The following is a 12,930-nucleotide window of genomic DNA, read 5'->3' as shown; positions in this document are numbered from 1 at the left end:
AGGACCCTTTATGAGCTCTGGTAGCTTCTATGTGAGTGCATTTGAAGGGCATCTGTATAGGAGGTTAGGTGTCAGGAAGGGTTGCTTTTCATCGAGGGTAGGCGGAGTCATTGTGAGGTACTATTGGTTTGCCAAGACAGCAGAATCCACGGTGGTGTTGACTGGTCAGAATCTCAGTAGATTGCAGGTGGAGGGGCTGAAATGTGTCTGTGTAGCTATGGGGGTGGACTTTATTGGTCTTAGCTGCTTTGTGGCCTTGTCAGGGGTTCTTCAGGGCAGCTATTAAGTGGGGAGTCCCCAATGGTGATTTGGGAGGCTGAGCAGGGAGACTGTTGGACTTCTGACAAGCTGTTGGCAGAGGCATGTGTGGCCCATGCAAATTGAAGTATTTTCATAGGAGACCTGATCCTGGGACCTAGAGCCCTGGACAAATGGGTGGGTTAAGTATAGATATTTGAAGGTGCAAATTTGATTGTGGTCATTAAAACTGTGCAAAAGAGTTTTTTAGAGAGGGTGTATAGTTAGAGGGAACGGTCATCCTTTACTTTTTCCTTTTCTTTCTCAAATCTTTCATTTAAAATTCTCTGCTCCATTTCCCAGCTTAGGGTGTCTTGACAAGGTATCATTTAGATCAATGGTCTAATTATATATATTCTACATCTGTTGTGGTTCTTGTAACTTTTAACATTTAATGCATAAATCTTATACTAATCAACTCATGTTCTCTATAATTTTTAAGGCATGTTTCAGATCTGGATTTATCTTTGTTTCTTGTCATGGTTTGCAGTGATAATGGGTTCACAAGTTGCAACAGATTCTCTGGGTGACTGCTTATAAATATAGATTCCTAGAACTGCCAACCCCCTCTGTGAGTAAGATTTCTGAGTTAGTAAGTCTGGGTGTAAACTGATAGCTGTACTTTAAACCAAGTTCCATGTGATTTCCACGCATATCGAGGTTTGAAAGCAATTTCATTGCACACAGACTCATATGTCTAGGAGATCTTCAAATCTGAACTGCTAAATGAATAAAGCCCACTCTTCAGAGCAGTTTTTCTTACCAGTTAAATGGTTATATTAGCTCTAATGCTCTGATGGGTTAGAAAGACATGTAAGTATACTCTAGGCTAAAACATGGCTCTTGATAGCTAAGGTTTATGATGTTCTTAAATGAAACAGTGCTTCAGTTTAGCAGGAACTCTCTTTGCTCATCCAATTCCACCAATAGTGATGTGACAAACAGAGAAAAGTACATTTTATAGCCACAGATTGTATCTTGATATCCATGAAACAGCTTTCAGAAACCCTTGTTTTAGGTTATAGGGAGGATTAGTCAAGAGGATGTGGAAAGTTCTGTGAAAAAAATCATAACAGTTAACCACAAAGGAACTGAAAGCATATTGTACCTAGTCCTTCTGGACTGGTAATGTCATTGTTATGCATAAAGAGCAGAATCCCTGTGTAATGCATTGTAACAAATATAAGTGGATATGTGGATGTAAATACTTGCCATTTTAGTAGGCTCTTTGTTTTTCTCTTGCAGAAGCAAAACCATCCTTGACAGTTGCCCATACTTGTCAATACTGGCTCTTCACTGGTATCCTCAGCAAATCAATGGGCACAAGTTTGAAGGAAAGGAAGGCGATTATATTAGAATTCCAGAGAGGTTATTGGATATCTCAAATGCACAAATAATGGCTGGGAAAAGTACATGTAAATTAGTCCAGTTTACAGAGTATAGCAGTCAGCAGTGGTTTGTAACTGGAAACAATCTTCCTGCCCTGAAAAACAAGGTAATCTATCATTTTAAAAATTATGTGGTTAGAATCTCATGTTTTCTTTAGCAGACATCTGATCAGAATACATTTTCTTGATCAGAGTTTTGGCAAGTGCTGTATGTGGTGAATTAATGTAAGAAGTCTTTCATCTTTAAACTGTTTAGTTTCAAAAATAGTTGGAAATGTTTCCTTCCTATTTTATTGAGTTATTTTACTCAATGTATTAGTTATATATGATATATATGGAAAGTAACGAAATATAGCTTACCCTAATATAATATCCAATTATATACCTCACTCTTGATGAAGTTGGCCAATTATAGTTAAAGTGAGTGCTGTTAGCTGAATACCACTGAATGAATGAAGCAGAAGTATAATGTGCATGATGGAAGATCAGTTAGATATCCTGTATTGATAGGTAAACTAACTATTAATACTGGAAGAAAACAGATGACTGTAGTTATCAAGAAAATGAAATATAGTTAAGTGTGGGTGATTCAGTCATAACATTGATTGGAAAATATCATTGAGTTTTCTGTTCCTATTGATATTACAGGTATTATCTTTGAGTGTGAAAGGTCAGAGTTCACAACTCCTGACTAGCAACAATGAAGTTCTCTACAGAATTTATGCTGCTGAGCCTAAAATTGTTCCTCAGACATCTCTCTGTCTCCTTTGGAATCAGGATACAGCAAGGTACTTATTAATAACTTTTTAAGATTAGAGTTTGGTCCTTCCACATTCCAGTATCATTAAACCTGATTTTTTTTTAACTGGGTGTAGAGGTGGCATCCAGTGACCTAACATTGCAGAATAACCTCTAAATAACAAATAAGATGAACAGCCTAGTGATTTAACTGTGTGTAGCATGTTATTTATTTCTTTATTATTGTTCCTTTCATGGGTTGTGACATGAGTTCTGCTTAATTCAGACAACTTTTCTGAAGTTATAAGTTAGCTTGTTGGGCAGTAAAGGAAATTCATATTTTCTTTTCCTTCCACTTGGTCTTGTGGTTCAGAAGCTGATTCTCTGTTTAAAGGGAACAGCAGGATTTATAATTCTAGTCTAAATGCATTAGATTGTATTTGAGGATTAAAGCCTGGTATAGGAATGGGAAGAGGAAAGCAATTCTTTCTTTTCTCCTTGACCTAAGGTCTCAAGTTTCTGAGTAGTAACGATCACTCAGATCTCAGTCAATGCTGCAGGGTCAGGCAGTGCTGGCTGAGAAGGTCTAGGGTCCATGTCAGTGATTGGATTGTGTTGATTATTGAGTTTCAGCCACAAAAGCTAAAGTTATAACTAGGTTTAGTATCTTTGTTTGGCAATCAATGGTCTGCTAAAGCACCAAAATTTTGGTTAGTCTCTTTCTTTTTCTGTAAAATAAAATTTTGAAGTGAAATTCCTAATGCCTGATCGCATATCTTAAAGCTAATACAGATGGTCCCTGACTTAAGATAGTTCAACTTAGTATTTTTCTATTTTAGAATGGTGCAGAAGTGATATACATTCAGTAGAAACCATACTCTAATTTTGAAATTGGCTTTTTGTTCCATACTAATTGTATGTGGCATGATGCTGCTTCATGATGCTGAGTAGCAATACTAAGCCACAGCTCCTGGTTAGCTGCACAGTTGTGAGGGTGAACAACCAAGACTCCATGGTGCACTGTGTTGCTTGTCTATGATATGCAGTAGATTGGATATGTTAAATACAGTTTTAGCTTATAATACTTTTGACTTATGATGGGTTTATCAGGAATTAACCCCATTATATGTCAAGGCGCATCATTACATAGTCTGTAGTCCTCAATGTATAGAAATGAAGGTTTCAAGCTCAAATCTGCAGTTTGGATTATGAGTTATATGTCCTCAGAAAAGTAAAGGATTCAAGATGCACTAAAAGGGAAGGGACCATAAACCTGTAATCTCTGGGGAATGCAAGATGAGCCAAAATGTATAGAGGGAAGCATTTGAAGTATCATGGAAAACTTATATATAATTGCCTCCAAAATTAAAAAAAAAAAAAAGATGAGGAATGAATCTTAGAAAAGCATTCAAGTAAATTATGTGGTTCAAAATACAAGAACTTATGAAATCATGTGGAAGGGCAAGAACTACACATTTCATGGCTATGTTATCTGCTGGGATTTTAAAGTAATGAAGAAGAGTGGGTCAGCCTTAGGTTAGGCAGGGGACTGGTACTACTCTCTCAGGAGGACCAGCTTCTTTGGTACTGGGAATGCTATGGCAGGTGTGGTTGTATTTGGACAGTTTGTTAAGGTGTCTTGCGGAATCTGTTGGCTCATGTCCTGGACGAGATGTTCCCTTCAGTGTTTCTTCTTCAGAATGTGGTCTGCTTAGGTCTTGAGTAAAGAACACTTAAGTTCAGCAAGTTATTTTTTCTTTAAAAGCCATTTCAACATCTTAAGTACTGACAGAAGAGGAATAGTGACTATTGTGTTTTGTTCCAGCTGGTTGTCTGACAATCAGTTTTGCAAAGTGGTTGAGGACACGGCAGATTATGTAGAATGTGCCTGTTCACACATGTCCCTGTACGCTGCCTACGCCCAGACCAACAACTTGTCTTCATACAACGAAGCCTTTTTTTCTTCCGGATTTATATGTATATCAGGTCAGTGATAGTATTTTCAAATCAATAATTTTAAGTACTTGTGAGAATAAACATTTGTTTTCCCATAGTTCTTTTTTTTCCTAACAATGTCAGCTGACTTTTATGTTAGAAAAAAAATTTATTACACATTTTTTTCCCTGAGTTTAAATAGTATATATTCAGTTAACTTGTCTTTGTACTTTTACAAATGAAACCATACAGTTCATTTTGACTTGGGCTTTTCCCATTCAATATTTTACCTGTGAAAGCCATTCATATTTTTACATATAGGGGTTGGTCATTTTTAAAACTTTTTTCACATCTTTTGTTGGTGTGTTATAGTTGTACGTATGATGGACGTATTTTTTGTTACGTATTTGTACATGCACACAATACAGCAATATAATTTGACAGTATCACTCCCCAGCATTTCCCCCTCCCTCCCTGCCTCCCACTTCATGGTTCTTTTGTATATGCAAGATATAAATATAATGAATCATTTTCCTGTTGTCCTGTTCATTAATTCACCCAATAGGTGTTTATGGAGGGCAAATTATACTAAAGACAGAGTAAAAAGTATAGGACTTAGCCCCAACTCCTCAGGAATATGTACTACAGTGTGAGACAGAAGCTAGATAGTAGGAAAGGTTATAATTTGCTGGGTTAGAGGACAGATTCTACACTTAGAATGTCAGAATTATATGAGATAAAACAGACAAAGAATTTTGTATTTGCAGCAATTAAAAAACCCTACCCATTCATTGATTTGTATTCTACAGCTTAGACATTGTAAATATGCCAAACACTGTATTAAAAAATATTCAAGCCCCATTTCTGGCATCAGTAGGAACTTGAGTTGTATTAGTACCTGTCAGATTAATCTATAGAATTATTCTCATCTCTTATATTAATTATATGGTTAAAGTCTAAGAATTCCTTACTATATATTTCTGTTCCCAATCTCCACTATTTCTGTGCCTTGATCCACTTTTTAAAGTCCCACAACTGTTTCTGTAAACAATGTGTTTGCTCTACAGAGAACTGGGTATAGTAATGGTTAAAAATACAAAACCTGGAGCCAGAATGTCTGGGTTCAAATACTTGATCTGCCATTAGAGAGTGTGAAAACTGGAGTAAATTACTTAGTTTCTGCATACCTCAGTATTCCCATCCATGATATATGATTATAAATCATATCTACATACCATAGTAGATATATTGACTCAGACATTTCTGATTTTCTGCATTGATGATGTTTTGTCTGTTAATGTGATTATCATTGAGTTTTTCTGGAGACAGAATAAGTAATTAATTGCTGTTCTTAGTTCTGGTTACTAAAATCTTTCCAATGTAATTTGATTTTTATATGGCTACAATTTTTCCTTAATGTATCTTAATTATAATACTAATTTAGATTCAATAGCAAAAGTTAATAATTTCTTATTCTTAATAACGTCTTTTATAAAAGATTGCATTTCTTACTTAATAGAGTCTTCTGTGTCCATTATAGTTCCAAAATAGGTGAGACATCCATTTTACTTTAATGCCAATACATTTATAAAGCAAAGGAATTTCATAGAATGATGAAATGAAATTGAAAGGTAGAGTATTGAAATAAAAATCCAGATATGATTTTACATGTCTCCATAGACATAAAATTGAATTGTTGCTATGACCCACAAAAAATCCTTGCTTATTTCAAATATTGATCATCAAAGCAAAGAGTTTTAAAAATTAAAGAGAAAAAGCTATCCTGATTTTATGGAAATTAGCAGGATGATAATGTTTTTCCTGGGAGAATTGTTAATAAACCTATCTTATCTGTTGCTTACTCTAGAAAAGTCAGTGTAGATTTGCTTATGTATTCTAGAATCAACACAAAATGTCAGCATCTCCTTTTATTACTTTTGACTTAGAATTAATTTCCATAATTTGAAATTATTAGTTTCCTGCCCTTGTCCGTTACACATTGTTCTGTAATTTGCATGATCTGTCAATAAGAACACTTAAAGTCCTGTCTTTGTGCCTTAATTTCAGCTTTGCAAAGGGGTTGGTGGGAGGAGAAAGCCTATCCTCTGATGGGCCCCAGGAACCAGAAAAGAGAATGTTATGTATTCTGTGATTTAGGTTGGGCCCTGCTGAATATCCCTCTAAATGTGATAGCAATTAACTAATACTTTTTATGAAATATAGTATATATAGTTAGAGAGGAATTTAACTTTTCCTTGTTTTAATCACAGTAGATCACAGTCCATCTATTTTGCAGCTCCGTGCCAAAGCAGAACAATCAGTATAGTATGTGAAGCAGGCAAAAGTGCTTAGAAATCCTCAGCTTAGAAAGATGAAAGAGGCATATACTGTGGCATTTTACCAAATGCCAAAAAATGAACCTAGGGTCATTCCTTGAGGTGAGATGGATAAGAAGAGAGGATGAGAAAACAAGTGCTGTGTGTCTTGGAGTATAGCTTTATGGAACTTAGCCACAAAAACAACCTGGGAGAAGTATAACTTAAAGCCAGCTTCCTGTGATTATGCAATATGTTTTTGTATAATTATTCAGGAACTTCAACATGGTTTGAGGCACATGTTACTATTTGGATGATAATATCCAAGAAGCCTCCTGCATTATGCCCTGACTGCTTTGATACTATACTATCAAAGACAGACTTTGGATTGCATGTGTCCTGATTTTGACTCTTAACACAAGCCCCATCCATAGTCTTGTGTTCTCAAAGAGAACCTGCAACATTCCATATTCCATTTAAGTTTTAACATCAGTAAATAAGCGAGGTGGTTTTAATGTGCTTGCTCTGAGTCGCCCATGTTTACAGTGGTTTTAAGCCGAGACAGAGATGGGTCAGGCCTCACATGGGGTTTAACTTTTATTTTGTTCTCTTAGGTTAGAGAAATCCTTTAATGCAAACTAAAACTTTCTTTTTTTAATTGACTTTTTTTTTTTTTACTTTTTGTAGACTACTAAATATAAATGCCATATATAAATGCCAAGATAGTTTCACAGTAAATAACTGTTTATAAAATGCTAAATATAAGGCTGATAGGTTAAGTAAATTAACACAACCCAAAGTCCTTGGAGGCATCATAATTCTTTTGTTCAGTGCTTATAAAAAGTGCAAGAATATTCAGGTTTCACTTTTTGTATTACAAACTAAGATTCTAAAAGTTTTTCTAGAAGAAGAAAAAAGATAACATTGCCAAATGTCACATATTTACTTCAAAATTATTTTTTAAAATAAGACAGGTTTTAAAAATTTTTCTGTCAAGTTCTTATGAAAACATCAAATTTATATTCTCTCAATTCATTGTGCTAAGATAGCCATTATGATTATGAGGAGTATATATCAAAACAGCTTCATTCTGATTATTATATGGAGAGTTATTCCCAAGAAGAATAGGAAAAAAATATGCTTAGAACTTAAAAAAAAAATACAATTGAAGAACTCAGAGAGCTTAGTTTTAATTCTGACATAAAGATATTTGGTTTTTCTAGTTATGTTTGTATAGGGCATTGTTTAGCATGACTTTGGCTGCAAATAACAGAAAACAACTAAAAGACATCTTAAACAGATTTAGTGTTTCCAGTTTAACACTTTATGGTGTCATCAGGAGCCCAGCCTCTTCTCATATTTCTGTTTCAATTTCCCCAAAGATTCTTTTACCCCTGAGCCTTGTCCTACATAGTCTTTAGTTGGCTGCAGTAATGTAAGCATCACACTAACAATGTCCTGTTGTGCCAAGGAGAAGCACTTATTTAGGTCCTGTTTTAAAAGCAGTGAGATCTGAAAGTCACCCAGAATGTCTTCCTCCACATCTCTTTGACTGAAATTGTGTTGTGTGACCTTTCGTTAAAACCAGTCTCTTCTGGTGGAAAATCCAGTTAGATTTTTTTTTTTTTTGTTATTGTAAACAAATGGGACACATGTCGTTTCTCTGTCCGTACATGGCGTAAAGGCATACCATTTGTGTAGTCATAAACTTACATAGAGCAATGTTGTTTGATTCATTCTGCTATTTTTTCCCTTCCCCCCACCCCTCCCACCCCTCTCCACCCTCTATACAGTAGTTCCTTCCTCCATACTTGCCCCCTTCCCTAACCCTAACTCTAACCCCTCCCTCCCCCCCATTATGTGTCATCCTCCACTTATCAGCGATATCATTCGTCCTTTGGCTTTTTGAGATCGGCCTATCTCACTTAGCATGATATTCTCCAGTTTCATCCATTTGCCTGCAAATGTCATAATTTTATCATTCTTTATGGCTGAGTAATATTCCATTGTATATATATACCACAGTTTCTTTATCCACTCATCAATTGAAGGGCATCTAGGTTGGTTCCACAGTCTGGCTATTGTGAATTGAGCAGCTATGAACATTGATGTGGCTGTATAGTGAAACAAGCACTCAGAGAGCAATGAGTATCTTTCTGAACATTGCCCAACACAGTCACTGACACACAGTAGTTTTAATAGCTGTTTGTTAAATGAATAAATAAATATACATTTTAATACTTTTTAATATCATTTTTAATTTTTTTTCTTAAATAGTACATATTCATGTTAAAAATGGTTTAACACAGCACTCTCCAATAGAGCTTCCTATGATTGGTGAAAATGTTTTACACTGTCCAATACCGTAGCTCCTAGCTACAGGTTGTTGATGAGCCCTCGAATATGGCTGACACAACTGAGAAATGTAATTTTAAAATTTTTCATGAAATGTAAATTTAAATAGTCATATGTGACTAGTGGCTATTGTGTTGAGCAGCACAGGTTTAATACCCTGATTATCTGGAGGCAGGTCTCCTTGACAACCTCATCCCTCTGGAATAAATTCTTTCCCTAATACACAGATGTGCATATTCCATGGTGCATTACACAATGTCCCTATTAGAAATCCTTTCAGGGTTGACTGTTTTCTTTTCCAGACCTTAGCTTATTGGTAGCAGTAACCAAAGGTATTGTACTCATGTTAGAGTTGCAGAAATATCGAAATCAATAGACGTGAGTAACAAAATGCATAAAACATGACAGTTACAGCCAGTATAAAGTGGGGGGGGGAACCTGACCTAAAAATCTGATAGCTCATTTAATAATTTAGTTTATTAATTTAATAAAATAATTTATTATTTAATAATTTAATTATTTAATAAAATAATTAGTTTGGCTGCATTTGGGTTATTTATAGAGAATGCCAAAATTGATAAATTGATAGATTAATAGATGATTAATAGGTGATAAATATTTTAAATAAAAATCTGTGGTAAAATGTACTATATTTATCATGTAAAGGAATAAACCTCAGTTAAATGAAAAGTGTACCCCTTTCATAAATGATGCCCAACAACAGAGATATTTCCTGGATATTCCAATTCATATGCAAACATTACATATATCTATATACATGAAAACATTCAAATTTGTATAGATAAATAAGATCTTTAGTCAAGTGTGATAATAGGAAAAGACTATAGGTACTCTCTTGAGCTTCTCTTACCTAAATCAAAAATTATCTAACTTATCATTTTATTAAGGGTAATCTCACTTTTGAATCATGCAGAAAAGTCATTTGTGTTAGTGAACTAATTAAATGTTCTTTCCAAATGAATCAGGATATAGTGCTAGGGAAAAAAAGTGAAGGAAAATTACTCAGTGAGCTGCTTGTTTTTCTATATAATTGTGAAGAAATCAATTTTAAAAAACTATAAAGAGTACATCTTTAGGTAATACCTGGAATCGTTATACTTTATTTTGTCTAAAAGTTTTATCCAGGTTTATAACATTTTATACATTGTGATTTGCCTAATTATATTAAGGAATTTTAACAGAAAAAAATTTTACATTTAAAAAAATTAACTTGTAAATTTAAAGTTTTTATGCTAAATTCAGTTATTCTACTTCAGGTAAGGAAACAAATATGTTATTTGCTTAAATTAGTATGCTAGTATATAGTGTTTTAGAAGCTTAAATTAGTATGTGGTTTTTAGAAACCTGGTATCTAAAGTACTTATTTTTTTTAAACCTTATATAGTCAATATCCTGCCCAAAGCCAGCTAAGTTTCCTTAGTCTAGTGTACAGGCTGCTTACGGTTTGTAGCAACATTCTTCTCTCCTAAACAAATGATGAAGCAGATAACCATGACACATTATAGTTAAGGCTAATAGAATCTAGCCTGATTTCCTGCCCCTGACTTTGGAGCCTGGTCTACCACCAGGTGTCATGTTAGCATTTTAATTGAAGCTCAGGGTACTTGGTTAAGCATACTGAGCTAGTCCCATTTAATTCCAGTATATTTATATTGTGAAAAAGGGGCCATGATGAGGGGCCAAATTTTTAGACAAAAAGTCTTGACTAATGCAGAGCCTTCCTTCCTCTTGTCTACCTTATTGGAATATAAAAATATATTGAAATATTTCCCCAAAAGGAGTTCTGAGAGGCATTTCTTAATATGTGTCACAAGACCCCATGTGGGCATTTTGCAGATGCCCAGTCCATTTGTACTAACATGTGATATACTCTGAAAGCTTGCTCCATGTAACTTCAGAGAAGATAATAGAAGGAAACAAAATGTTAAATCAGAGCAGTGTCTTGTTTGCCAAGGAGGCATTGACATAATTAAGTGAAGTACTGTATGCAAAGTACATTGCAAAACACCATGCACATGCCAATTGTTGCAATGCTTCAGTAATTCTTAGACAAAATATTCCTGTTGAGGACAAGACTGGAGTAAAAGGCTTAAGTGAAAAGCAAATGGGTTACCATAGGCAGCACATTTAAATTTTAAAAGGCAGAAAATATTCTTCAGATATGTATGTATTCTGCTTTTAAAATCTAGCATTAAAAGAAAAATATGTGAATTGCAAAGATTGTGTATTAGTGCTGAAGTTCTAATCATCCTCTTGAAATGGTGTAAATAGGTGAATTCAAGTAGACTTAGAGATAATAAGAATAATTTTCTTCATACCACTAAGAAATTCAAATCTGTAAGTTAAAATTTATCTGGGGATAGAACACATTTTGTTCCCAGTTTTGGCACGCCATAGCGAAAGGTTGACTTGAAAGTTCATAATTAACTCTGGTGCAATTATATAACTATTAAAAAGGGTACTTGCCAAACCTGAGGTTTGATAGTGTCCTTCACGATTTTATGCCTGAAAAATTTTATTCACCTATCTAAATATCTCTATAGACAAGCAACCCATTCTTAGGAAATAGATTGGAATTTGATTATTTTTTCTTAATAATGACTAATGTAAACATAGAAAACTATATCCTTGTTAAAGTTATTAATCTGCTTAATTCATTATTTCAACAGGGATGCAAATAGGTAGGTATTTGAAAAATTAAAGTAATTCTTTGGACTTGATTGATACGTGTAAAGAATTTATACATGAGGTAAAATGCAATGTACTTTTAGGTAGAGTACTATGAGGCATAGGCAGGCCCTATGTGCTTAACAGTCCCAGAGATTTCCACTGTGATCCTGTTTGCCTCTTCATGGATTATAAAACCACATGTGGCCTCTTTTGTTTCCTCAGGTCTTTGCTTGGCTGTTCTTTCTCACATCTTCTGTGCCAGGTACTCCATGTTTGCAGCTAAACTTCTGACTCACATGATGGCAGCCAGCTTAGGTACACAGGTAGGAGAGCTCTGGCATGTCTGATTCGTATGAGGTGTTTGTTTCTTCTATTATCCTTGAAGTGAAGAGCTAAGTAAAGTGAATCTTGACTGAGCTGAAATTAACTCATTTAGTTTTGCAGTAGAGGAAAATGGGGAAGGAGAGTAATATAAAGAAATGAGAACATCAGGCCTAGGATGTGTAAGTTTTTTAAACTTTCTTTTTAGTAAAAGTATCTTAGTATCACCTACAAGAAAATGACAAACATCCTATTGTCAACCAGTATATTACTAATTTATATATTTAATGTGAACCTATATTGTTTAATCTTGGGGAATAAAACATGCTATGAACATGGCAGGTGTTAAGATGATATGTACTGGGATTAGGGTGTATTTCAGAGGAGAGCATGCTTGCCATGTACAAGGTTTTGGCTTTAATCCCCACCACCATAAAAGAAGAAAAAATGAGATGATGTACACTTTAGAACATCTGGATACATAAATATTGTTTCATTTAACATAATAGAATACAGTTTGGAAGAAAATTCTCATTTGAAAAATTGTTCAGTTTCTCAAATTATTCATTGGTGTACAAAATAAAGTATCAGATTGAAAGGACCGTTGAAGACAGAGAAGGCAGATCAAAAGATGAAATTAAATGCCTTTTCTATCCATGAGTTACAGTCTAGAAAAGCATATGCATATATAAATAACTATAATTCAGTGTGATGTGGGAGCACAGCTATTTGCAAACTACTCACTCTATAAATCTAATTGATGAGGACTTAATCCATTCTGTGAAGGTCAAGAATATTCATACAGGAGGTGATATTTGAGTTCTACTCAAATGGGTAACCATTCACACCATTTATTGATAAGGGGGAAAGAAAGGCGTAGACATTTATAT

General features: G+C 34.6%; 1 protein-coding gene across 1 annotated transcript in view; it reads left to right on the top strand.

Annotated features, from left to right (window-relative positions):
• The window catches only part of ADGRV1 (adhesion G protein-coupled receptor V1), a gene marked incomplete at its 5' end in the record, with an annotated part of 585,014 nt that overhangs the window by 279,610 nt on the left and 292,474 nt on the right, over positions 1–12,930 (top strand). The window contains 4 exon segments of the mRNA XM_079143469.1: positions 1,543–1,792; positions 2,334–2,473; positions 4,249–4,409; positions 11,942–12,042. Of these exon segments, the coding sequence (XP_078999595.1) occupies positions 1,543–1,792; positions 2,334–2,473; positions 4,249–4,409; positions 11,942–12,042 (652 nt within the window).

This window comes from Sciurus vulgaris (genome assembly GCF_902686455.1).
Source record: "Sciurus vulgaris genome assembly, chromosome: 6".
Lineage (NCBI taxonomy): Eukaryota > Metazoa > Chordata > Mammalia > Rodentia > Sciuridae > Sciurus > Sciurus vulgaris.
The sequence above is the reverse complement of the archived record's forward strand: the minus strand, read 5'-3'. Positions and strand labels throughout refer to the sequence as shown.